At 47.8% G+C, this 27,994-nt stretch overlaps 1 protein-coding gene across 1 annotated transcript; it reads right to left on the bottom strand.

Annotated features, from left to right (window-relative positions):
* Nucleotides 1–156: 156 nt before the first annotated feature.
* LOC120054905 (cytoplasmic polyadenylation element-binding protein 2-like) lies at nucleotides 157–27,807 on the bottom strand. The gene is made up of 11 exons (XM_039002631.1): nucleotides 26,344–27,807; nucleotides 17,510–17,782; nucleotides 8,377–8,467; nucleotides 5,551–5,601; nucleotides 4,718–4,741; nucleotides 3,540–3,707; nucleotides 3,284–3,373; nucleotides 2,866–2,984; nucleotides 2,609–2,723; nucleotides 2,091–2,272; nucleotides 157–1,509 (listed from the first exon to the last, which is right to left on the bottom strand). Exons 1-11 carry the CDS (start codon nucleotides 26,869–26,871, stop codon nucleotides 1,282–1,284), a joined length of 1,869 nt encoding a protein of 622 aa, XP_038858559.1. The 5' UTR covers nucleotides 26,872–27,807; the 3' UTR covers nucleotides 157–1,281.
* Nucleotides 27,808–27,994: the final 187 nt, after the last annotated feature.

Here is a 27,994-nt window from a genome sequence, read left to right as displayed (position 1 = left end):
ATTCCACACACCAACAAGATCCACACAGACAGCACAGACACGACACAGACACTAACCACTGACTGAACGCCACTCAGCTTCTCAACAGGGTTCATTACTCCTCACAAACCACCACATCACAAAATGGTGGCATCCACTAGTTTAGAACCAATATCGTTTTTTTTGTATAATAAGTATGTAAATGTTTCAAACAACGGATCAACATCAATGCATGCAAGATTTTTTAATGTTAAGTCGTTTTCATGTATTTTCCTTTATCTTCATTTTTATACATATATTTTCTTACACCTAGGCTTCTGACGTTTTTGTTGTTGTTGCTATTCAAAGTAGGATTTTAGTGTTTTCTGTTATATAGTTTCTGTAGTTTGTGTTGTTTTTTTATCCTACATGTATTGGTTAAGTCTATCTTGCATGCAAAGGGTGTATAGACACAAACATGCACTTCAATTTTCACATTCTATTCTTCCATGGCAAAGGTGGCCATGAGTGTGTGAGTGCGGACTGCATTTCATTTTTCAAGATTCAGGTTTATAGCTGGCGTTAATATATACCACCTATACATCTATTCATATATTATATATAGCAGCAAAGCTTCTAATATAGCTTGTGATTAAAAAGGTTAAATAGAATTAATAAAAACCAGATTCATATTTTGAGGTAATATTTTTTCAGGTCAAAAGAGAGCAAAAATAACCTCATAATTTTTGTAAATGTCTTCCCTGATGGGGAAAAAGAACAAATTATTATCAACAATAAAAAATAAGAGTTTGTTTTGTGGCAGAAATGTATCACTTTTATGCTTCCTATCGTTTTGTTACCTTTGGTAAATGACCTGGGGCAGGCGTCCAGATTATAGAATCAAGGTTTCCCCAGAAACAAGGGCACGCTACACCCACTAGGGGGTGGCTAGCAGCAGACAGACAGACAGATGGGCTGCTCCCATGCAAAAACATTCTCATATCTACGTTAAATCTCACATATAAAAATAATTTGAAAAACCTACAAAAAATCAATCTCTTTTAAATCTCCTCTTAAAAAACATTAAAGTACCACAAAAAAGTTGTCAGAGCCTGAGATGTGAGGGGGGTTTTGGTGAAAAACTGAGGCTTGTAGTGTTTGGCTGCTACAAAAGATATATATACTGTATACTGTTATGTACTCTATACTGATAGCTTAGGGTAAAAGGCAGAGTGATGCACTTTTTCCTGCCTGGCGATGTCTCTCTTCCTTGACCGTTCCTTCTAACCGTGTCGCCATGGTGACGTGTGGTCGAGTTCCTCTTCAGTTCCAGCGGAAGTGGATTTGGCGTGGGCGGTCAGCCCCCTCTTTGACCAGCGGCTTGTGGAATTCTCGGCCGGCGCGGGAGTGGATATTAGCCCAGCAGAACTCACAGTAGTACTGCAGGCAGGTCACGTTGGCGCAGAAGAAAGGGGCAAACTTCCCACCGCAACGCGCACCCTGGCACTCATCACACAGCTGGTCGTCCAGAACATAGGGCTTTACCTCCACCTGTAGGGGTGCAGGGGTACAGGGACATGGAGGGGATGAGAAGAGGAATACACAGAGATAACACAGGTACTGAGAGAGCAAGAGTGTATAAAAGGGTGCATAATATACCTAAAAACAATAGGTATGGATACATTGCATGTACTGTAAAAGCACTGAGCACAGGCAGAATACTGAGATACATGATGAGAGATGAAAAGGTTCCTTTAAAATGATAGAGTAGCCTGTTTGAAGCTGTGTGAGATTCAAAGACAATGGAGTCAGGCAGCGCTGAGAGAGAGAGGAGAGAGAGGAGAGAGAGAGGAGAGAGAGAGGAGAGAGAAGAGAGAGAGAGAGAAAGAAAGAAAGAGGAGACTGGAAATGGAACTAATTCAATCAGCACTAATAAGCTTTCTCCTCTCCATAGCAACCACCGTCAGACTATCTGTGTGTGATGCTATTGGAACACACACACTGTTTTTCTTTGAACCACAAATCCTCACTCTCTCATTCTCTCTCTGCATCCCTAGGAAATCAGGAGGAGAATATCTCCAGCAGGATTGTGTGGTTAATTAGATGGGAAGTGGAGGGAGGGAGGACTGTACCCGCTTGTCAATGTCTCCATGTTGCAGCTGGACAAATCTGGCGCTGATGGCAGCGATGTAACTCTGCTGATTGGAGAATGCGACGCGCCCCGCACCTTTGGGGTACTTGAGCTCTGGATCGGTGTCGATGCCAGCGTAGCAGACCCCCCCATAGAGACGGTCCATAATCATGGCCAACTCCACTGGAGAGAGATGAGAGAGAGACAGAACAGGAGAAGAAACAAAAGAGTAAAGAATGGGGGGAGGAGATGGAGAAGTGACACATGGGTAGGTGAGATGGTTAAGGGGTGAGAGAGAGAAAGGGGAGGAGGGGGTTGTCAGATTGTCATTACATAGGGAAAACATTGGCAGCTCTCAGATGCTCCTTATTACTCAAAACACAACATCTGTTTATCTACATATTTCAACATCTACCATCACCAACATGAACATCCCAGTCCAATTACAGAGTAGATCAACTAGAGGCCCAGCTGAGATGTCATGTGGATCTGATAGAGGGAGATGAGGGAAGTGTTTACCTGCTCTGAGAGGGCGGGGGACCCCTCCTACGAAGATGGTCTTGCGAGGATCCAGGGGCTGAGAGCCGTCCATCACAAAGTCACTGTCACTCAGGTTCCACGGACGAATCTGGACCTGGAGACACACACACATCACACATATCCCATACATTGAATAATCGCAAGATGGAATTACACTGCGTAGGTGTTGCTAGTCTCACAGATCTCCTTGCTGGTGGGAATGGTCCTACAGAGAGCTGGGTTTGTGTTGGACTCACAGGCTTATCTTTGATGGTGGGGCTGGAGACACACAGGTAGAGCTTGCCGTCCTCCTCCATGCAGGCCTCGATCAGAGCCTGCACTGAGCTCTCCTCCTGGAACAGCAGGAAGGCGTAACCTAGGCAACACACACAACACACTCTCAGGACCTGGACAGCATAGACAATAGTGTGGGGTAATACTGCTACAAATACACTGAATTATTTCAATTTGAAAAAGTACTATATACAGACTATGTAGGTTAGTCATATGGGGAAGAGGATGTTGGTCAACCTAGCTGTATTGTCTCTTCCAGGAGTCTCAAGGCCATCATTGATTGCTACCGGCCATATTTATACAGTATACGGTGCTAAAACATACCTCTATGACATACATTTATGTCAATTTCAGTTAAAGAAAGTCTGAGGTGAGCTTTACCTTTGGGGGGGAAGTAGGATTTGCTCTCAGCCTTGTGTGGCCAGTCCACCACCAGGTGGCCAAAGCGACGGAAACTGTTGGTGATCTCATCTGACGAGAGAAAGAAAGAAGAGGCAAGAGGAAGGCGGATGTGTGAGGAGTAACGGAAGAGGGAGAAGGAAAAACGAACCAACGTGAGTAAGAACAACCTTTCATAACAGCATATCAACTGATTCACTGAACTAACAACACTGTGTTATGCTCTTCCTCCTCTCACCTTCATCTATGTCAGGGGGCAGGCCGCCCACAAACACTTTGCGGGAGAAACGCTCGATGCGCTCCCCATTCTGGTGGGGGTAACAGTTAGGGCCAAGCCCTGGGATGCCCTGGTTACCGTGCCCATCATCAAGGAGGCTGTCTTCAATGGGGAACAGGGAGGAGCGGCCTGGAGAAGAGGGGGTCACAGGTCAGCGGTCAGAACACCTGCAGACATGGACAATGACATCCACATAGATACACACATGCATACAGTACATACAGTCACATCACAAGCAGATGCACATACTTCTGCTTTGCCAACAACAGAAGCAACCAACCAGCTGTAGCTCTGTTAACACCCATTGACAGTTCCTAGATTGAACACATTCATGGAGCCCAACGTCTTAATGTTATATAGAGATAGTATTATTATAATGAGTCATGATAAATGAGCAGGGTCCATAACAACATGTGTAATGGCTGTTTACATCTGTCACCAGGCTTTGTGCTGAGTAGCTACAAGATAAAGTACAAGCATAAAGTGATAGAGGATTATGTCCAATGTAGTATTTATACTGTACATGTGCTGTAAAACCAAGACACGCTACCGTGAATACTCCAGCCAGAGCTCTGTGACTGACTGACAGACAGTAGACAGAGAGGACAAGATTGAGGTCTGGTAAGGAAGCTGTGGATTCACATTGTTACCATGGGGCAAAGCAGTAGCAGTAGACAGAGCAATGGACTGAGGTAAACTAGTGGTAACCAAGCCTGAAACCTATGGCAATGTCTGGATGTAAACGTGTTGTGCAGTATTCATATACGTCTGCAATTATATACTGTAGTGACCTTAACCCAACACCTAGCGACCTTGTCTAGAGATTGGGGTCTCTTGGAGTAAAGAGTAAGATGTTGGGGCGACAGTCGCTTGGACCTGGGTTAAAATCTACCCCCCAAATTCACTGCAATACATTCAAAAAGGAGCAACTGCTGGTAAAAATGCTTGGGATGTCATAGTAAATGATTTAGATTGACTGTCAGTGGCGATCATGTTGACACTATAAACCCTGAATTGTTTGTATCCAGACACTGTTTTGGCAGCTGCAGTTCAGTAGCGTTAAACCATGCTGTGTAGTGGATGAACATGCAACACACATGACATGACACAGACTGCCCGTCACATGAAGGCGGCTTTACCTCGACGTCTCCCATAGCTCCTTGCTGCATGGAAACAAAGTAAAGAGTGGTTTTATACCCTGCAGACATTCCTCGCAAGGTAAAGTATCCCCAGACCTGGTACTACTGACACTACAGATACTATGACCTCTAGTACCATTATTTACCCCTACCCCATTCAGCCCCTCATCATCTAACTGCATGGTTGGAGTGTCATGAAACCTAATTATCGTCACAGGCTTCACATCATGTTGAATAGTTAGGTATATGACAATGTGTCAAGCAGGAATGTAGGCTATATTGTAAACTGGACTAGGCTGACTATACGTATGAGGAGCAGCCTAATGGAAACGATACCAGTCTTCTCCTGACATCTAGTCATGTGACCTAGCCTACATAAATAAGCTAAGTGACCTAGCTACTACACCACCCGGCTCTCCTGCGGATGGTCATGTGACTTATACAACTAGGCATTCCTCTTCAACATCTCAAGCCCCAGTAGGATTACAACAACAATGCATATCCTTCAACAGGAGACATGTTTACTAGACTGTTACAACAGTCAGCCTAACGGACAGACACACAGCACAGCCTAGGAGAACCAACACTACTCATTTAACAAAACAATCCAGCACTGTCCACTATAGAGAAGGATATATCCCAACACAAATTAAGTTCAGAAAAGCGTGACAGGAATGTCAATCCCAAACTAGCTTGCTTCTCGATCTAGCCTGGTTGAGCCTCCCTAACGAGTCATGATATGGAAACATGAACACTGGGCCATTTCTAAAATAGTCTGGTGATAGTGATGGAAGAAGACACACAAGCTGGTGTTGGCCAGGAGAGATAATTACCATTGAGCATGAGCAGGCCGTCAGCCCCGGGATGAGGGCATCCCACACGACCTGACATGACAGAGACACACACACACACACACACACACACACACACACACACACACACACACACACACACACACACACACACACACACACACACACACACACACACACACACACACACACACACACACACACACACACACACACACACACACACACACACACACACAGGGATGAGACTCTCAGCAGATGGAGAGGACAGGTTGAGGACATCAAGGGCACGGCCATGTACTGTATAAGGAACAGAAGCACCACTGTCACATGACAACAGCCTACTGAGCTGTAGTGTCGGAACAGAACACTGAACAAAACCCTCTTTTCCACGGAGACAGCTTGAGCTGACAAAATACAACAACAACAAAACAACACCCTGAATAGATTTGGGTTAACCCTAATGAACTATCAGAAGCACATGTCAGCTATTTATGTTATCTCTACATTCAATGGGAAGAATTGCAGATGTGTGAACAGAGAAAGAAGAGATGCTGGCAAATGATCTGATCTCCAGTTGAAAAATCAGCAACCCTATTTCTACTGCAACGTAAGCATGGTACATCTCCTATGCCCAGTTAGCTGAGCTCATTTCTAAAGTCCTGTAAGGTTAGTGCTTGTCTTCTGCTTCTGTACTAGCAGTCTGGGCTATAAATGGCAGAGCCCACTCTCCCCTCCCCTCCTCTCCACCCTCTTCTCACCCTCTCTTCCCCTCACCCTCCACCCTCCTCTGGCTGTCACACACAGCGTGTGAAAGTGTGATCATGTCTACATTTAGTCTCCCTCTGGTTCTCTGTGCTGTGAATACTGGCCTATGCCCGCACCATCGGCTCCAGAGTCACAGTCAGGACCGGAGGACTACAGGACAACACCACACCCACTAATACTTGTTGAGCCAACTTCAACATTTAGACTAGTTTATGAACAATAATAATAATGACGGTTGGGGAGTAACTGATTACATATTATCTCATGTTATCTGATTACAAAAAAACTGTAACTTTAATCAGTTAAATTACCAGAAAAAAAATGTGTAATCAGATTACAGAAAACTAGATGATTACTTCTTGGATTAAACTTAAATTCAGAAAGGATGCTTGCGTAAAAAAATACATTATGACATCTTTCTGTTTTCCCAATTATATTCAATGGAGCGACAGGTAGCCTAGTGGTTAGAGGGGGTGCTGCAGGGAGCCTAGTGGTTAGAGGGGGTGCTGCAGGTAGCCTAGTGGTTAGAGCGTTGGACTAGTAACTAAAATGTTGCAATGTAAAAAAAAACACTGTTCCAAGGCCGTCATTGAAAATAAGAATTTGTTCTTAACTGACCTGCCTAGTTAAATAAAGGTAAAATATATATATATTTTTTAAATTCAGCATTAAATAAAGGCGCAAGTTTAAAGTTTTTCCACCTGAGCGACTCTGACCACAATCCAGAGACCACTATGATGACACACCAAATGCGTTTGATGGATCCTTTTTGTCTTCTTCTAATGCCTGTTAAGGGGAAAGTAATCCAAAAGTAACTGATAGTAACCAGATTACGTTACTAAATTTGGGTCATCCAAAAGTTACGTTACTGATTACAATTTAGGACAGGTAACTAGTCACTGTAATAGATTACATTTAGAAAGTAACCTACCGACCCTGAATAGTCTTTCAGGGGTAGTATACTGTGCCAAATACAATGTGAGGGAATGTGTTGTTTACTATAAATGTCAATCTAAACTTCTCGGTCCCTGTCCATGGTTTGGGGGAGTAAGTATGTTGACGCCAGTGGTCATAACTATGTTAATTAATAATTAATAAGTAATAAGTAATTTTACACTGACTACAATGCACCTGCTTAGAGTATTTTCTAAAAGTCCAGCAGCTGAGCTGAGCTTAGAGGAGAGGCCTGCCATGGAACTGTGTGCAAGCCCTGTCTCTGTCACTCTACTCCTGGGCCAGCCCTGTCACTCTACTCCTGGGCCAGCCCTGTCTCTGTCACTAATGGAACTGTGTGCCAGCCCTGTCTCTGTCACTCTACTCCTGGGCCAGCCCTGTCACTCTACTCCTGGGCCAGCCCTGTCTCTGTCACTAATAAAGCCTCTGTCACTCTACTCCTGGGCCAGCCCTGTCTCTGTCACTCTACTCCTGGGCCAGCCCTGTCTCTGTCACTCTACTCCTGGGCCAGCCCTGTCTCTGTCACCCTACTCCTGGGCCAGCCCTGTCTCTGTCACCCTACTCCTGGGCCAGCCCTGTCTCTGTCACTCTACTCCTGGGCCAGCCCTGTCTCTGTCACTCTACTCCTAGGCCAGCCCTGTCTCTGTCACTCTACTCCTAGGCCAGCCCTTTCTCTGTCACCCTACTCCTGGGCCAGCCCTGTCTCTGTCACCCTACTCCCTGTCCCTGGTGTGTTCCTATCCTATCCTATCAGGACAGAGAGTGCTGCAGTGCTGCCTGCCTGACTCCTGTCTGTCCGTGTGCCCCAGGTTAGGTTAAGCAGTAGCAGTAGCAGCAGGATCAGGGCTGTAAGGTCATTTAAAGGCACAGCCGGTTGTGGAAGTAATACCCACTCTTAGCAGGGAGAACATAAGCTGCTCGCACTGGGGGGAAAAATGCCTCTAGGAGGGAGCAGGAAGCCTGTCAGTGCCTTGGAAAAGGGTATACTTCACCTCATATGCATTCCGTCTAACCACTGTTCTCCCTAACCACAATCACAATGACTTTCCCCATTATACAGTGAGTCAGTAACTAAGTAAGTATGATAATTAAAGACAGTGAGAGGGAGTAAGTAAGTAGTCTCACCCTTCATTGGATCTTGCTCCGCCCGCATGATGTCAATCAGAGAGCTTTCCAGGGAGTGCATGTTCAGGCTGTCGTACATTCTAGAGCGTTCCTAAAACACACACATACAACAAGCGGAAGGAACCTGCAGTGTTCTGGCACATAGGTATGGGTAATAAAGCCTGTGGGTAACATAGGTATGGGTAATAAAGCCTGTGGGTAACATAGGTATGGGTAATAAAGCCTGTGGGTAACATAGGTATGGGTAATAAAGCCTGTGGGTAACATAGGTATGGGTAATAAAGCCTGTGGGTAACATAGGTATGGGTAATAAAGCCTGTGGGTAACATAGGTATGGGTAATAAAGCCTGTGGGTAAAATAGGTATGGGTAATAAAGCATGTGGGTAACATAGGTATGGGTAATAAAGCCTGTGGGTAACATAGGTATGGGTAATAAAGCCTGTGGGTAACATAGGTATGGGTAATAAAGCCTGTGGGTAACATAGGTATGGGTAATAAAGCCTGTGGGTAACATAGGTATGGGTAATAAAGCATGTGGGTAACATAGGTATGGGTAATAAAGCCTGTGGGTAACATAGGTATGGGTAATAAAGCCTGTGGGTAACATAGGTATGGGTAATATAGTATGTGGGTAACATAGGTAGAGTAATAAAGTCTGTGGGTATGTGGCTTAATATTTCAGAGTGTGTTAACAGCACATACATGGATTAAAATTCTTTCCGTATTTATTCACTTCAGGGGTACTAAGGTATGCTAGTGAGCAGAGTGGACCCAATGATGGATTCAACAGGAACTCTGGAGCACGTCCCAGAGACAGACAGAGAGCAGAAACCAAATCCAGGAATGGCATTTACCCAGAGTGCTCACTGGGATGAGAGGGAGGTTATGAGCTCATCAGAGGGGCTATAAGACAGCCATGCACGGTGCATCTAAACCCGAGGCCTGTCAACCTTTATAACATACCACAGATGGCAGAACCTTTAAAGAAAATGGTGTACTGTACTGTGTATGTACATGACAAGGACCCTCTCGTGGTTGAGAACATGAGGGAAGATACAAGCTCATATGAGCACCTCAAAGACCTCCAACTTAATGTCTACTCCCTTACCTAATTAGACAATAATGGCATTTTGTAGGTGCCTAAGATAAGTTGCTGGAGGTATGGTCATCATACTAGCCTGACCACCACTTAAAAGTATTCCACACACTACTGGTCCTGACTAGAGGTCGGCCGATTAATCGGCATGGCCAATTAATTAGGGCCGATTTCAAATTTTCATAACAATCGGTAATCTGCATTTTTGGAATGCCGATTATGGCCGATTACATTGCAATCCACGAGGTGGCAGGCTGACCACCTGTTATGCGAGTGCAGCAAGGAGCCAAGGTAAGTTGCTAGCTAGCATTAAACTTATCTTAGAAAAAACAATCAATCTTCACATAATCACTAGTTAACTACACATGGTTGATGATATTACTAGGTTAACTAGCTTGTTCTGCGTTGCATATAATCAATGCGGTGCCTGTTAATTTATCATCGAATCACAGCCTACTTCGCCAAACGGGGGATGGTTTAACAAAAGCGCATTCGCGAAAAAAGCACAATCGTTGCACGAATGTACCTAACCATAAACATCAATGCCTTTCTTAAAATCTATACACAGAAGTATTTTTTTTTTTAAACCTGCATATTTATTTAAAATAAATTCATGTTAGCAGGTAATATTAACTAGGGAAATTGTGACACTTCTCTTGTGTTCATTGCACGCAGAGTCAGGGTATATGCAACAGTTTGGGCCGCCTGGCTCGTTGCGAACTAATTTGCCAGAATTTTACGTAATTATGACATAACATTGAAGGTTGTGCAATGAAACAGCAATATTTAGACTTAGGGTTGCCACCCGTTCGATAAAATACGTAACGGTTCCGTATTTCACTGAAAGAATAAATTTTGTTTTGTTTTCGAAATTATAGTTTCCGGATTTGACCATATTAATGACCAAAGGCTCGTATTTCTGTGTTTATTATATTATAATTAAGTCTATGATTTGATATTTGATAATGCAGTCTGATTGAGCGGTGGTAGGCGGCAGCAGGCTCGTAAGCATTCTTTCAAACTTTACTGCGTTTGCCAGCAGCTCTTAGCAATGCTTGAACAGCGCTGTTTATGACTTCAAGCCTATCAACTCCTGAGATTAGGCTGGTAATACTAAAGTGCCTATTAGAACATCCAATGGTCAAAGGTATATGAAATACAAATGGTATAGAGAGAAATAGTCAACGCGTCATAATTCCTATAATAACTAGAACCTAAAACTTCTTAACTGGGAATATTGAACCACCAGCATTCATATGTTCTCATGTTCTGATCAAGGAACTTAAACGTTGGCTTTTTTACATGACACATTTTGCCCTTTTACTTTCTTCTCCTCTTCTTCTTCTTTGCATTATTTAAACCAAATTGAGCATGTTTCATTATTTATTTGAGACTAAATAATTTTTATTTATGTATTATATTAAGTTCAAATAAAACTGTTCATTCAGTATTGCTGTAATTGTCATTATTACAAATATATATATATATAAAAAAAAGCCGATACCGATTAATCGCCGATTAACTGGTATCGGCTTTTTTTGGTCCTCCAATAATCGGTATCGGTATCGGCGTTGAAAAATCATAATCGGTCGACCTCTAGTCCTGACACAGGATTAAAAACACTTAACTAAAAAAATTATACTGTCCAGTGGTCAATCTGTGTATGATTTGTAGCCCAATGTTAGGCTAACATTTCCTGGCTGACTCTACTGCATCAGTCAGGGACCCTGGCATTAGGAGGCAACTAGATTCAGCCACAGGCCGATTTCTGTCGGAGTGGATGGTCGGGGGGCCAGAACATAATTATAATAATTTGAACACTGCAAATTGACCACAACTATGCCCAAAAAAGAGATTGGATTTGAAAATAACAACAATTTCATACCTTGATTACATTGAGACACAATCACATCTCTTTTTTATTTTTGGGAATACTTGGTGAACAGATTTCGAAAATGAAACTCATATTTGATTTGAGTCTTTTTTGTACACCATTTTTTGGTTGGCCGGTTTTGGTCCACGGGCTGCCTGTTGCCGATCCCTGCTATAGTCTGTCTTCAGGTGGACATTCTGGTTTAGGTAATGCTGTATCCACTGTATCAACTGAGGAGTGTTGCCACACAGTCACCCAATGAGAATGTAGTACAGATCTATGTAGGAGACTAATACAGTAGCTAGATGAACGTGTATTATAATTGCCTTTATATGATGTGATATTTCCTATTTCCTAACTACCTGCTACCGAGTGGCTATAGTGGCTAACACCCCTGCCCCGAAGCTAGCACCAGTTAGCCACGAGCCAGGCGCATCTCCCGGCTAGCAAACAAAATTACTACAACTACAATACTTCTTTCGACATCTGGCCTGGACCCTTTGTCGACACGGCGCTCCGCGGTACCACCACGACTGGTCCGCCGACGTAACTCCATCCGCTGTGCCCTCAACCGGCCTTTGCCGGACGTTGGAGCAGACGCTTCTACTTACCCCAGTCTGCTAACATTAAACGCCGTGTCTCCCGCCTGCTAGCATAGTAACGAATACCTAGCGGCTTCCCTGTTTCATCTGTTGCTGTTCACTGGACCCTATGATCACTTGACTACATAGCTGATGCCTGCTGGACTGTCCATTAATCACGGTACTCCATCTTGTTTATTTTTTGTTTATCTGTCGGCCCTAGCCCCGAACTCAGGCCCTGTGTGTAGTTAACCGAACCTCTCTGCCCATTCATCGCCATTTTACCTGTTGTTGTTGTCTTAGCTGATTAGCTGTTGTTGTCTTACCCGTTGTTGTCTTAGCTAGCTCTCCCAATCAACACCTGTGATTGATTTATGCTTCGCTTTATGTCTCTCTCAAATGTCTATATGCCTTGTACACTGTTGTTTAGGATAGTTATCATTGTTTTAGTTTACTGCGGAGCCCCTAGTCCCACTCAACATGCCTCAGATACCTCCTTTGTCCCACCTCCCACACATGCGATGACCTCACCCAGCATAACTAGCGCGTTCAGAGATGCAACCTCTCTTATCATCACTCGGTGCCTGGGTTTACCTCCACTGTACCCGCACCCCACCATACCCCTGTCTGCACATTATGCCCTGAATCTATTCTACCACGCCCAGAAATCTGCTCCTTTTATTCTCTGTCCCCAATGCACTAGACGACCAGTCTTGATAGCCTTTAGCCGTACCCTCATCCTACTCCTCCTCTGTTCCTCGGGTGATGTGGAGGTTAACCCAGGCCCTGCGTGTCCCCAGGCACTCTCATTTGTTGACTTCTGTAACCAAAAAAAACTTAATTTCATGCATGTTCAAATCAGAAGCCTCCTCCCTAAGTTTGTTTTACTCACTGCTTTAGCATACTCTGCCAATCCTGATGTCCTTGCCGTGTCTGAATCCTGGCTTAGGAAGGCCACCAAAAATTCGGAGATTTCCATACCCAACTACAACATTTTCTGTCAAGATAGAACTGCCAAAGGGGGAGGAGTTGCAATCTACTCCAGAGATAGCCTGAAGAGTTCTGTCATACTTTCCAGGTCTATGCCCAAACAGTTCGAGCTTCTAATTTTAAAAATTAATCTCTCCAGAAATAAGTCTCTCACTGTTGACGCCTGTTATAGACCCCCCTCAGCTCCCAGCTGTGCCCTGGACACCATATGTGAATTGATTGCCCCCCATCTATCTTCACAGTTCGTTCTGTTAGGTGACCTAAACTGGGATATGCTTAACACCCCAGCAGTCCTACAATCTAAGCTAGATGCCCTCAATCTCACACAAATTATCAAGGAAACCACCAGGTACAACCCTAAATCCGTAAACATGGGCACCCTCATAGATATTATCCTGACCAACTTGCCCTCCAAATACACCTCTGCTGTTTTCAATCAGGATCTCAGCGATCACTGCCTCATTGCCTGCATCCGCTATGGGTCCGTGGTCAAACGACCACCCCTCATCACTGTCAAACGCTCCCTAAAATACTTCTGTGTCTGAATCCTGACTTCAATTCTGACTTTCTAATCAACCTGGCCCGGGTATCCTGGAAGGATATTGACCTCATCCCGTCAGTCGAGGATGCCTGGTCGTTCTTTAAAAGTAACTTCCTCACCATCTTAAATAAGCATGCCCCTTTCAAAAAATGTAGAACTAAGAACAGATATAGCCTTGGTTCACTCCAGACCTGACTGCCCTCGACCAGCACAAAAACATCCTGTGGCGGGCTGCAATAGCATCGATTAGTCCCCGCGATATGCAACTTTTCAAGGAAGTCAGGAACCAATACACGCAGTCAGTCAGGAAAGCAAAGACTAACTTTTCAAACAGAAATTTGCATCCTGTAGCTCTGACATCCTGTAGCTCTCCAAAAAGTTTTGGGACACTGTAAAGTCCATGGAGAATAAGAGCACCTCCTCCCAGCTGCCCACTGCACTGAGGCTAGGAAACACTGTCACCACCGACAAATCCACGATAATCAAGGAATTTCAATAAGCATTTCTCTACGGCTGGCCATGCTTTCCTCCTGGCTACCCCAACCCCGGCCAACAGCTCCGCACCCCCACGCAGCTGCTTGCCCAAGCCTCCCCAGCTTCTCCTTCACCCAAATCCAGATGGCAGATGTTCTGAAAGAGCTACAAAACCTGGACCTGTACAAATCAGCTTGGCTAGACAATCTGGACCCTCTCTTTCTAAAATTATCCGCCGCCATTGTTGCAACCCCTATTACCAGTCTGTTCAACCTCTCTTTCGTATCGTCCGAGATCCCTAAAGATTAGAAAGCTGCCGCAGTCATCCCCCTCTTCAAAGGGGGAGACACTCTAGACCCAAACTGTTATAGACCTATATCCATCCTGCCCTGCCTTTCTAAAGTATTCAAAAGCCAAGTTAGTAAACAGATCACTGACCATTTCGAATCCCACCGTACCTTCTCCGCTGTGCAATCCGGTATCCGAGCTGGTCATGGGTGCACCTCAGCCACGCTCAAGGTACTAAACGATATCATAACCGCCATCGATAAAAGACAGTACTGTGCAGCTGTCTTTCTTCGACCTGGCCAAGGTTTTCGACTCTGTCAATCACCATATTCATATCGGCAGACTCAACAGCCTTGGTTTCTCAAATGACTGCCTCGCCTGGTTCACCAACTACTTCTCAGACAGAGTTCAGTGTGTCAAAGCGGAGGGCCTGTTGTCCGGACCTCTGGCAGTCTCTATGGGGGTACCACATGGTTCAATTCTCGGGCCGACTATTTTCTCTGTATATATCAACGATGTTGCTCTTGCTGCGAGTGATTCCCTGATCCACCTCCATGCAGACAACACCATTCTGTATACATCTGGCCCTTCTTTGGACACTGTGTTAACTAACCTCCAAACGAGCTTCAATGCCATTCTACACTCCCTCCGTGGCCTCCAACTGCTCTTAAACGCTAGTAAAACCAAATGCATGCTTTTCAACTGTTCGCTGCACGCACTCGCCCGCCCGACTAGCTTTACTACTCTGGATAGTTCTGACTTAGAATATGTGGACAACTACAAATACCTAGGTGTCTGGCTAGACTGTAAACTCTCATTCTAGACTCATTTTAAACATCTCCAATCCAAAATTAAATCTAGAATCTATTTCGCAACAAAGCATCCTTCACTCACGCCGCCAAACATACCCTCGTAAAAACTGACTATCCTACCAATCCTCGACTTCGACGATGTCATTTACAAAATAGCTTCCAATACTCTACTCAGCAAACTGTATGCAGTCTATCACAGTGCCATCCGTTTGGTCACCAAAGCCCCTTATACCACCCACCACTGCGACCTGTATGCTCTAGTCAGCTGGCCCTCGCTACATATTCGTCGCCAGACCCACTGGCTCCAGGTCATCTATAAGTCTATGCTAGGTAAAGCTCCGCCTTGTCTCAGTTCACTGGTCACGATAACAACACCCACCCGTAGCACACGTTCCAGCAGGTATATCTCACTGGTCATCCCCAAAGCCAACCCCTCCTTTGGCCGCCATTCCTTCCAGTTCTCTGCTGCCAATGACTGGAACGAATTGCAAAAATCGCTGAAGATGAAGACTTATATTTCCCTTACCAACTTTAAACATCAGCTATCTGAGCAGCTGACTGATCGCTGCAGCTGTACATAGCCCATCTGTAAATAGCCCACTCAATCTAACTACCTCATCCCCATATTGTTTTTATTTACTTTTCTGCTCTTTTGCACACCAGTATATCTACTTGAACATCATCATCTGCTCATCTATCACTCCAGTGTTAATTTGCTAAATTATAATTACTTCGCTACTATGGCCTATTTATTGCCTTACCTCCTCACGCCATTTGCACACACTGTATATAGACTTTCTTTTTTTCTATTGTGTTATTGACTCTACACTTGATTATTCCATGTGTAACTCTGTGTTGTTGTTTGTGTCGCACTGCTTTGCTTTATCTTGGCCAGGTCGCAGTTGTAAATGAGAACTTTTTCTCAACTAGCTTACCTGGTTAAATAAAGGTGAAATAAAAAAGAGAAATTAATGGTTATAAAGGCATTCTTATGGAAAGATCGAAGCGTGTAGGAATGTACACTCCATGGGTTAGGCAACAGGGCACCCCTCTAAATCCCCCAGTGCCAGCATACTACCCCCTTTCTACTTCTGCTTATCTCTGTCAATGACGTTCACATCATGATGAAGCACAAATGCATATCCCCTATCCAAAACATTACACACAGGAAGGAAGCAAAAGACAGGAGACGCGTATGGAATTTGAGGAATTCCTGGTCGGACACTGTTTATAGAAATGAAAAATTCATGGAGGAGGGCCTGCTTCCTGGAAGAGGAAGTGCAGCGCCATGACAGAGGGGAGAAAGTAACAAGGGATTACTGTGAAAAATGTGTCAGGGAAATAACTTGCGTGTTTTTCCGGTCTCAACCAAGATACAGTATGGTGACGGTGGCCCACCCAAAGATCCTTTCTTAAGGCCTGCTGCCTCCAGTTTCCCCCTTTGTACTTAAAAGGTCAGAACTGTGCTATACACAATTAGATGACATCAGTTATGGGTCTCTAAGGTTGTCTGCACTGAGTTATAACAACCCCCATCCTGAAATAGACTCTGCTAAATGTGGTGTTACCTGCTGAATGTGGTGTTACCTGCTGAATGTGGTGTTACCTGCTAAATGTGGTGTTAAAGTAGCTTTAAAGCAGTACTAACTGCAGCCTGCTCCCTGACACCTCCACTATGACAGAAAGAAATAACACCGCTCCCGTCTGATTGAAATGCTAATTCTGCTCGTCATCTGGGAATTGACATTCATTCTCAGCTGTGTGTTTTCTAAACAGCCCCTTTACACTCGCTCCCCTCCTCTCCCCCTTCCTCTCTCCCCCTCTGCTCCCTCCCAGCTCTCTCTCTTCCCCTCTGCATCCTGATCTGCTCTCACTGTCTGGCTCTCTGCGTTTGATGCTTGTCGCCTGCCTACTCCTTCTTTCCAACAATCCTATACTGTGAAACACTCTGCACCCTGAAAACAGTGCTGTGAATATTAAACTGTCTCATTCCCATCATTTAAAGCTTTTCCCTGTCCTCCCTGCTCCCTCTCTCTACCTTCCACCGACCACACGTACTCTCTCTCTCTCGCTCTCTCTACCTTCCACCGACCACGCTTTCTGAAACACGTACTCTCTCTCTCTCTCTCTCTACCTTCCACCGACCACTCTTTCTGAAACACGTACTCTCTCTCTCTCTCTCTCTACCTTCCACCGACCACTCTTTCTGAAACACGTACTCTCTCTCTCTCTCTCTCTCTCTACCTTCCACCGACCACTCTTTCTGAAACACGTACTCTCTCTCTCTCTCTCTCTACCTTCCACCGACCACTCTTTCTGAAAGACGTACTCTCTTGCTCACTCTCTGGCTCCAATATCTAATTCAGGATATTATTACATTAAAACCCCTTTGCACTCCTTCCACCAAAATGTATACAGTACATATACACACACACAGACCCCATGTATATTTATTCTTACTGAGAAAAAGCATGTACCTGGAGAGGCATAAGCGTGTTACTGTTACTGTCTGTTCGGAACATGTTCTCCTCCATCCAGGACTTGGGGCCCATGGAGCCGGCGGAGCGGGGGAACTTGGGAGGTGCAATGACGTTACTGGAGAAGGGCTTCTTCATGGGGGAAACCTGGCTGACAGAGCCCGGGATGCCCATGCCTCCCCCACGACGGTGGTCCCGACCCCAGGACATACTCCCAGAGCCCCAGCCACTCCCCTGGTGACTGCCAGCCCAGGGAGACTGCTTCACCATGGACTGAGGACACAGAGAGAGAGAGAGAGAGAGAGAGAGAGAGAGAGAGAGAGAGAGAGAGAGAGAGAGAGAGAGAGAGAGAGAGAGAGAGAGAGAGAGAGAGAGAGAGAGAGAGAGAGAGAGAGAGAGAGAGAGAGAGAGAGAGAGAGAGAGAGAGAGAGAGAGAGAGAGAGAGAGAGAGAGAGAGAGAGAGAGAGAGAGAGAGAGAGAGAGAGAGAGAGAGAGAGAGAGGTAAGAGACCCAGTGTGAAATTGTGTGTTGTTGAACCAGTATTTATTGTTTGTATTTGATGTGTTTCTTTGATCATGTGTTTCTCCCTCTGCCACAGTCTACTATGACCTGGTCCTGTGGTTCTCCCTCTGCCACAGTCTACTATGACCTGGTCCTGTGGTTCTCCCTCTGCCACAGTCTACTATGACCTGGTCCTGTGGTTCTCCCTCTGCCACAGTCTACTATGACCTGGTCCTGTGGTTCTCCCTCTGCCACAGTCTACTATGACCTGGTCCTGTGGTTCTCCCTCTGCCACAGTCTACTATGACCTGGTCCGGTGGTTCTCCCTCTGCCACAGTCTACTATGACCTGGTCCTGTGGTTCTCCCTCTGCCACAGTCTACTATGACCTGGTCCTGTGTTTCTCCCTCTGCCACAGTCTACTATGACCTGGTCCTGTGTTTCTCCCTCTGCCACAGTCTACTATGACCTGGTCCGGTGTTTCTCCCTCTGCCACAGTCTACTATGACCTGGTCCGGTGTTTCTCCCTCTACCATAGTCTACTATGACCTGGTCCTGTGTTTCTCCCTCTGCCACAATCTACTATGACTGGTCCTGTGTTTCTCCCTCTGCCACAGTCTACTATGACCTGGTCCTGTGTTTCTCCCTCTGCCACAGTCTACTATGACCTGGTCCTGTGTTTCTCCCTCTGCCACAGTCTACTATGACCTGGTCCTGTGTTTCTCCCTCTGCCACAGTCTACTATGACCTGGTCCTGTGTTTCTCCCTCTGCCACAGTCTACTATGACCTGGTCCTGTGTTTCTCCCTCTGCCACAGTCTACTATGACCTGGTCCTGTGTTTCTCCCTCTGCCACAGTCTACTATGACCTGGTCCTGTGTTTCTCCCTCTGCCACAATCTACTATGACCTGGTCCGGTGTTTCTCCCTCTGCCACAGTCTACTATGACCTGGTCCGGTGGTTCTCCCTCTGCCACAGTCTACTATGACCTGGTCCTGTGTTTCTCCCTCTGCCACAGTCTACTATGACCTGGTCCTGTGGTTCTCCCTCTGCCACAGTCTACTATGACCTGGTCCTGTGTTTCTCCCTCTGCCACAATCTACTATGACTGGTCCTGTGTTTCTCCCTCTGCCACAGTCTACTATGACCTGGTCCTGTGTTTCTCCCTCTGCCACAGTCTACTATGACCTGGTCCTGTGTTTCTCCCTCTGCCACAGTCTACTATGACCTGGTCCTGTGTTTCTCCCTCTGCCACAGTCTACTATGACCTGGTCCTGTGTTTCTCCCTCTGCCACAGTCTACTATGACCTGGTCCTGTGTTTCTCCCTCTGCCACAGTCTACTATGACCTGGTCCTGTGTTTCTCCCTCTGCCACAGTCTACTATGACCTGGTCCTGTGTTTCTCCCTCTGCCACAATCTACTATGACCTGGTCCGGTGTTTCTCCCTCTGCCACAGTCTACTATGACCTGGTCCGGTGGTTCTCCCTCTGCCACAGTCTACTATGACCTGGTCCTGTGTTTCTCCCTCTGCCACAGTCTACTATGACCTGGTCCTGTGGTTCTCCCTCTGCCACAGTCTACTATGACCTGGTCCTGTGTTTCTCCCTCTGCCACAGTCTACTATGACCTGGTCCTGTGGTTCTCCCTCTGCCACAGTCTACTATGACCTGGTCCTGTGTTTCTCCCTCTGCCACAGTCTACTATGACCTGGTCCTGTGGTTCTCCCTCTGCCACAGTCTACTATGACCTGGTCCTGTGTTTCTCCCTCTGCCACAGTCTACTATGACCTGGTCCTGTGGTTCTCCCTCTGCCACAGTCTACTATGACCTGGTCCTGTGTTTCTCCCTCTGCCACAGTCTACTATGACCTGGTCCTGTGGTTCTCCCTCTGCCACAGTCTACTATGACCTGGTCCGGTGTTTCTCCCTCTGCCACAGTCTACTATGACCTGGTCCTGTGTTTCTCCCTCTGCCACAGTCTACTATGACCTGGTCCTGTGTTTCTCCCTCTGCCACAGTCTACTATGACCTGGTCCTGTGTTTCTCCCTCTGCCACAGTCTACTATGACCTGGTCCTGTGTTTCTCCCTCTGCCACAGTCTACTATGACCTGGTCCTGTGTTTCTCCCTCTGCCACAGTCTACTATGACCTGGTCCTGTGTTTCTCCCTCTGCCACAGTCTACTATGACCTGGTCCTGTGTTTCTCCCTCTGCCACAATCTACTATGACCTGGTCCTGTGTTTCTCCCTCTGCCACAATCTACTATGACCTGGTCCTGTGTTTCTCCCTCTGCCACAGTCTACTATGACCTGGTCCTGTGTTTCTCCCTCTGCCACAGTCTACTATGACCTGGTCCTGTGTTTCTCCCTCTGCCACAGTCTACTATGACCTGGTCCTGTGGTTCTCCCTCTGCCACAGTCTACTATGACCTGGTCCTGTGTTTCTCCCTCTGCCACAGTCTACTATGACCTGGTCCTGTGTTTCTCCCTCTGCCACAGTCTACTATGACCTGGTCCTGTTTTCTCCCTCTGCCACAGTCTACTATGACCTGGTCCGGTGTTTCTCCCTCTGCCACAGTCTACTATGACCTGGTCCGGTGTTTCTCCCTCTGCCACAGTCTACTATGACCTGGTCCGGTGTTTCTCCCTCTGCCACAGTCTACTATGACCTGGTCCGGTGTTTCTCCCTCTGCCACAGTCTACTATGACCTGGTCCGGTGTTTCTCCCTCTGCCACAGTCTACTATGACCTGGTCCGGTGTTTCTCCCTCTGCCACAGTCTACTATGACCTGGTCCTGTGTTTCTCCCTCTGCCACAGTCTACTATGACCTGGTCCTGTGTTTCTCCCTCTGCCACAGTCTACTATGACCTGGTCCTGTGTTTCTCCCTCTGCCACAGTCTACTATGACCTGGTCCTGTGTTTCTCCCTCTGCCACAGTCTACTATGACCTGGTCCTGTGTGGGGGGCGAGTGGCTAAGAAGATTTAGGGCTTTAAGACTAATACTAAGTATCCCGTCCACACTGACACCACCAACATCCATTACTCTCTCTCTCCGTCTGTCCCCACCATACATCCCCACTGACACCACCAACGTCCATTACTCTCTCTCTGTCTGTCTCCACCTGTAACGGCAGTCTACTTCGTCCTCCTCCTCAGACGAGGAGAGGCGAGAAGGATCAGAGGACCAATGTGCAGCGTGGTAATTTGACATAATGAATTTAATGGACAAAACAAAAACACTATACAAAATAACAAAAGAACATACCGTCACAGTCCTAGCTGGTGCAGAACACAAACACAGAGACAGGAAACAACCACCCAAAATCCCCAACACAAAACAAGCCACCTATATAGGATTCTCAATCAGGGACAACGATTGACAGCTGTCTCTGATTGAGAACCATATCAGGCTGAACATAGAAACAGACGAACTAGACACACAACATAGAATTCCCACCCAGCTCACGTCCTGACCAACACTAAACAAGCAAAACACATAAGAACTCTGGTCAGGACGTTACAGTACCCCCCCCCCCCTGAGGTGCGGACTCCGAACGCACCCCTAAAACTCAAGGGGAGGGTCTGGGTGGGCATCTGTCCGCGGTGGCGGCTCCGGCGGTGGACGAGGACACCACTCCACCACTGTCTTTGTCCCCCTCCTTAGCGTCCTTTGAGTGGCGACCCTCGCCCACGACCTTGGCCTAAGAATCCTCCCCAAGGCCCCCACATGATTTAGGAGGTAGCTCAGGACAGAGAGGTAGCTCAGGACAGAGAGGTAGCTCAGGACAGAGAGGTAGCTCAGGACAGAGAGGTAGCTCAGGACAGAGGGGCAACTCCGGACAGAGAGGCAGCTCAGGACGAATGGCAGCTCCGGACTGAATGGCAGCTCCGGACTGAGTGGCAGCTCCGGACTGAGTGGCAGCTCCGGACTGAGTGGCAGCTCCGGACTGGGTGGCAGCTCCGGACTGGGTGGCAGCTCCGGACTGGGTGGCAGCTCCGGACTGGGTGGCAGCTCATGACTGTAGGGCAGCTCATGACTGTAGGGCAGCTCATGACTGGAGGGCAGCTCATGACTGGAGGGCAGCTCATGACTGTAGGGCAGCTCATGACTGTAGGGCAGCTCATGACTGTAGGGCGGCTCTGGCAGCTCCTGGCTGGCTGGCGGCTCTGGCAGCTCCTGACTGGCTGGCGTCTCTGGCAGCTCCTGACTGGCTGGCGTCTCTGGCAGCTCCTGACTGGCTGGCGTCTCTGGCAGCTCCTGACTGGCTGGCGTCTCTGGCAGCTCCTGACTGGCTGGCGGCTCTGGCAGCTCCTGACTGACGGACGGCTCTAGCGGCTCCTGACTGACGGACGGCTCTAATGGCTCGGGACAGACGGGTGGCTCAGATGGCGCTGGGCAGACAGATGGCTCAGATGGCGCTAGGCAGACAGATGGCTCAGACGGCGCTGGGCAGACGGATGGCTCAGATGGCGCTGGGCAGACGGATGGCTCAGACGGCACTGGGCAGACGGATGGCTCAGACGGCGCTGGGCAGACGGATGGCTCAGACGGAGCTGGGCAGACGGATGGCTCAGACGGCGCTGGGCAGGCAGGCAGTGCAGGCGGCGTTGAGCAGACGAGCAGTGCAGGCAGTTCAGACGGTGCTGGGCAGGCAGGCAGCTCAGACGGCGCTGGACAGACGAGCAGTGCAGGCGGCGTTGAGCAGACGAGCAGTGCAGGCAGTTCAGACGGCGCTGGGCAGGCAGGCAGCTCAGACGGCGCTGGACAGACGAGCAGTGCAGGCGGCGTTGGGCAGACGGCCGACTCTGACCCGCTGAGGCGCACAGTAGGCCTGGTGCGTGGTGCCGGAACTGGTGGTACCGGACTGGAGACACGCACCTCAAGGCTAGTGCGGGGAGCAGGAACAGGGCACACTGGACTCTCGATGCGCACTATAGGCCTGGTGCGTGGTACCGGCACTGGTGGTACCGGGCTGAGGGCACGCACCTCAGGGCGAGTGCGGGGAGAAGGAACAGTGCGTACAGGGCTCTGGAGACGCACAGGAGGCTTGGTGCGTGGTGCCGGAACTGGAGGTACTGGGCTGGAGACACGCACCTCAGGGAGAGTGCGTGGAGGAGGAACAGGGCTCTGGAGACGCACTGGAAGCCTGGTGCGTGGTGTAGGCACTGGTGGTACTGGGCTGGAGCGGGAAGGTAGCGCCGGATATACCGGACTGTGCAGGCGTACTGGCTCCCTTGAGCACTGAGCCTGCCCAACCTTACCTGGTTGCATGCTCCCCGTAGCCCGTCCAGTGCGGGGAGGTGGAATAACCCGCACTGGGCTGTGTTGGCGAACCGGGGACACCATGCGTAAGGCTGGTGCCATGTACACCGGCCCGAGGAGACGTACTGGAGGTCAGATATGTAGAGCCGGCTTCATGGCACTTGGCTCAATGCTCACTCTAGCCCGCCCAGTGCGGGGAGGCGGAATAACCCGCACCGGGCTATGCACCCGTACAGGAGACACCGTGCGCTCTTCCGCATAACACGGTGTCTGCCCGTACTCCCGCTCTCCACGGTAAGCATGGGAAGTGGGCGCAGGTTTCCTACCTACCTTCGCCACACTACCCTTTAGCCCCCCCCCAAGAAATTTTTGGGGTTTCTTCACGGGCTTCCAGCCACGCTTCCGTGCTGCCTCCTCATACCACCGCTCCTGGGCTTTAGCTGCCTCCATCTCTTCCCGAGAGCGGCGATATTCTCCAACCTTAGCCCAGGGTCCTTCTCCGTTCAATATTTGCTCCCATGACCATTCCTCCTGGTACCGCTGCTTGATCCGGGTTTGGTGGGTGGTTCTGTAACGGCAGTCTACTTCGTCCTCCTCCTCAGACGAGGAGAGGCGAGAAGGATCAGAGGACCAATGTGCAGCGTGGTAATTTGACATTATGAATTTAATGGACAAAACAAAAACACTATACAAAATAACAAAAGAACATACCGTCACAGTCCTAGCTGGTGCAGAACACAAACACAGAGACAGGAAACAACCACCCAAAATCCCCAACACAAAACAAGCCACCTATATATGATTCTCAATCAGGGACAACGATTGACAGCTGTCTCTGATTGAGAACAATATCAGGCTGAACATAGAAACAGACAAACTAGACACACAACATAGAATTCCCACCCAGCTCACGTCCTGACCAACACTAAACAAGCAAAACACATAAGAACTCTGGTCAGGACGTTACACCACCATACATCCACACTGACACCACCAACATCCATTACTCTCTCTCTCTGTCTGTCTCCACCATACATCCACACTGACACCACCAACGTCCATTACTCTCTCTCTGTCTGTCTCCACCATACATCCACACTGACACCACCAACGTCCATTACTCTCTCTCTGTCTGTCTCCACCATACATCCACACTGACACCACCAACATCCATTACTCTCTCTCTCTCTCTGTCTGTCTCCACCATACATCCCCACTGACACAACCAACGTCCATTACTCTCTCTCTGTCTGTCTCCACCATACTTCCACACTGACACCACCAACATCCATTACTCTCTCTCTCTGTCTGTCTCCACCATACATCCACACTGACACCACCAACGTCCATTACTCTCTCTCTGTCTGTCTCCACCATACATCCACACTGACACCACCAACGTCCATTACTCTCTCTCTGTCTGTCTCCACCATACATCCACACTGACACCACCAACGTCCATTACTCTCTCTCTCTCTGTCTGTCTCCACCATATATCCACACTGACACCACAAACTCTCTCATGCACACAGTCAAATGCTGTCATGCAGCAGTCTCCAGCCCTCTACCCTATGCTGTATGTAGTATGTACAGCTCTTGATGCCAATAGCACGTTGGAGCCTGCAAATAGGAGTCCTGAAATCTCCCTTGTGACTGAGAGCAAATCTATTGCTGCAGTGGGGATGTTCTTTCTAGCTGACACAGGCAGGCCACCGTATAGCATCCTCACCCCACCCCCATGATGAGGGTTATGTGTATAGCCTCTGGTTATCAGATATACCCCCCATCAAGTAAAATCCCATGACCCCCAATGTCAGTACAGCCTCTCTCTGCCTCTCTGACTTCAGATAGAGAGCATCAGCCTGAACCAGTGATATGTGATGACTATGCCCTGCTCTGTGCCAGCCTCAAGCAGAGAACAAAAGTCAGATTCAGTGATGCTCCCTTGTTTGCCTCTCGCCCCTCCCTCCCCGTCAGCCTCCCCCGCCCTGCTACTGAGGGAGAAACTATGCCTACAGATGTAGGATCTTAATTTGATCACCCTGTTGCTGGAGAACTTTCCTGCAATGCGGCACATTTAAAACTTGCGGTGTATTTGAAGTTTAAAAAGGCTTCTGAAGTTCGTAATTCCCACTTTGAAAATTCAGACTTGATTTTCCCTTAAGAAAAATGTATCAAGCCCTATAAAAATGTCCATAAATTATAATCCATAGAATAATTCCCCTTCCCTGTTGCTGCAGGATTATTTTCCTGCTGTAGCAAACTGGCTCAAATTAAGATCCTACATCTGTATAGCAGCAGTTATCTGTATAACAGAGGACACGACAAATGCATTACAGATAAAACCTATTTGCCTTCTATGATCATGGGTTTAGATTGATGAAAGGTGCACACACACACACACACACACACACACACACACACACACACACACACACACACACACACACACACACACACACACACACACACACACACACACACACACACACACACACACACACACACACACACACACACACACACACACACACCCCCAAAGAGAGATAGCTGCTTTTCAGGTCATGCCTTATCTCAGCAGTGTCACATGAGAAGGTCCTAGCCATTAGGAGTGCTGGTTGGTAGTTTCTCCATAATGGTTTTGGGGGTTGAGGCAGGCCTGAAACTGTTTGCTGTAGGTTAACTGACAACTGGAGAAGACAAGCCAGTGTGGGGTTCGTCTATGAATAATGCAGTCAGTCCCTCCCCTGCCCTACCCTAGCCGGGCAGCTCTACTACATGGACCTTCTGTCCCAGGAGCACAGGGCCACATTAGTTTTCATTATCATAACTGGGTTTATGCACTTCTGCAGAGTAACATGTAATAACATATATGTATAAACATGGCTTGAACCCAATACAATCTAAGAGGTGTGTATAAGCCTAGTAGCATACATTAGCTTTACAAAAATTCTGATATTATCTCCCACCTCTTTAACAGCTTCTTTCTATCTGTCATTTTAAAGGCTCAATCCTCTATTCTATGGGGATGCTGATGTGGGGTTTCCATGTGAACAGGTGAATAGAGCTCACCTGGTGGTGGTGGTTGTAGTTGTTCCTCTGCTGCAGGAAGGCGCCCTGCTGGTGCTGATGATGGTGCTGGGGGTGCATCTGGGGGCTGACGGGGGACCTGCGGCTCTGCTGCTGCGGCTGCTGGTGGGCGTTGATCTGGGGTGAGAACTGGCTGCTGAAGCCATGCACGTTAATCCCTGGGCATGGATTAGTCGACACCGGAGAAAAACTCTGGAAGAAGGCCGGGTTGATAGACGAGGGGATACCGGGATAGAAGCTGTTGTCTGGGTCGGTATGAGGCATCTGATTAATCGCGTTTGAGTGGTGGATAGGGTTGGCCGAGTTAGAAACGGGTGGTGGTGGAGAGCTGGTCTGAACGGACCACGGGGTTCCGAATCCAGGGAGGGGAGGTGAAGCTGAGGCGCCACTCGGGTTCTGCATCTCTTGGTTCTGGAGGTTCGGAAAACCGCCCCCGAGTCCTCCGGACAACATATTGCCGGTGCTACTGCCATTGCCGTTATTTATATGGTGGGTAATGGGGGAGTCCATTTGGATCCTAACCTTGTTTGGATTTACGGAAGTGGACGATGGCGACGCGGCAGTCTCCACATCGGCTTCAGCCTCCTCCACTGGCGAGCGGCTGATTTGTCCCGGTCTAGAGTATGCGCTGCGCTCGGGTTCGGTGGAGACTTGAGAGGTGAAAGGCTGCCTCTGCGGCAGGTGACTGAATTTTCCTTGGGGTGGGGGCGACTCAGTGCAGCCAAACTCAGCTCGCTGACTTAACTGCTGATGTATTTTCCGGTCGTGCTGAAGGTCACAGATAGACTGCGTCGGGCAAAAATGACCAAAATCTGGAAAATCTGGATTCTGGTTCAGGTGGTTGTGAGGGAAGTGAGGACTCCCTGCTGGTTGTTGGTTTGGTTTGGTTGCTGTATCCCGGTTTTATTGATTGTGTTGTTGTTGCTGCTGTAGTTTTCCTCTGTTGACTAGGGTCGTTATTCGGTTGTCAACCCCACAGACTCGTTCTGCATGTTTTGCTGACGCGCAGCAGCTGACAGGAACAGTGGGGACAAGGCAGCGAGGCTACTGCGCGAAACCAAGGGTGAGCCGGGGCACAACTGGCGGATGGAAACCGCAGAAGAGGAGGAGCATTAGGATCAGAATGCGCGTCCGTCGAGAAGGGTAGAGTTGTGTCCAATGGTCGCTGTCTGTAATAAACCGAACCCGTAATCATCCATTTATTTATGTAAAACTATGTATTTGAACGAAGTTTTTAAATTCTCCGCCTAGAACAAGAGAACACAGTGCAGAATAGATGCGTCGACAAAGAAGTAACGTTAGCCTAACGAGAGAGGAGGGGTTTGTCTCTGTTCAGTCGGCGTTTTCTACAATTAATATTATTTTCTTATTTTAAAATCGATTCATATAGGCCCCTATTTATAAATATATCCGGTTATATTGTAGCCTGCGCAATCCAATCCTGACTGACCGTGTACCCCTCCTCTCGTTACCGGCCGGGCTGCTGCGGCAGCGGATTAAAGGTCCCCAGTGAATGACGCCTACGTCACGTCCGCATCATGTTCTGATCTGACCCTCGCTTCGCCCTTTGTAGTGAATGCTGCTGAGCGCTTCTACCGGCCCGAGCTGTAAAGAACACCGCATTGTTTACGTC

Source organism: Salvelinus namaycush, chromosome 10 (assembly GCF_016432855.1).
Source record: "Salvelinus namaycush isolate Seneca chromosome 10, SaNama_1.0, whole genome shotgun sequence".
Lineage (NCBI taxonomy): Eukaryota > Metazoa > Chordata > Actinopteri > Salmoniformes > Salmonidae > Salvelinus > Salvelinus namaycush.
The sequence above is the reverse complement of the archived record's forward strand: the minus strand, read 5'-3'. Positions and strand labels throughout refer to the sequence as shown.

What these genes read in the sequence shown, in the direction of transcription:
- LOC120054905 (XM_039002631.1), bottom strand. Translation starts at nt 26,871, where the DNA reads ATGGACTCCCCCATTACCCACCATATAAATAACGGCAATGGCAGTAGC. An exon ending in ACACGCTTATGCCTCTCCAG is followed by an intron (nt 8,468 to 17,509) that starts GTACATGCTTTT and finishes TGTGTGTTTTAG; the next exon opens with GAACGCTCTAGAATGTACGA. An exon ending in ATGGAGACATTGACAAGCGG is followed by an intron (nt 1,510 to 2,090) that starts GTACAGTCCTCC and finishes GCACCCCTACAG; the next exon opens with GTGGAGGTAAAGCCCTATGT.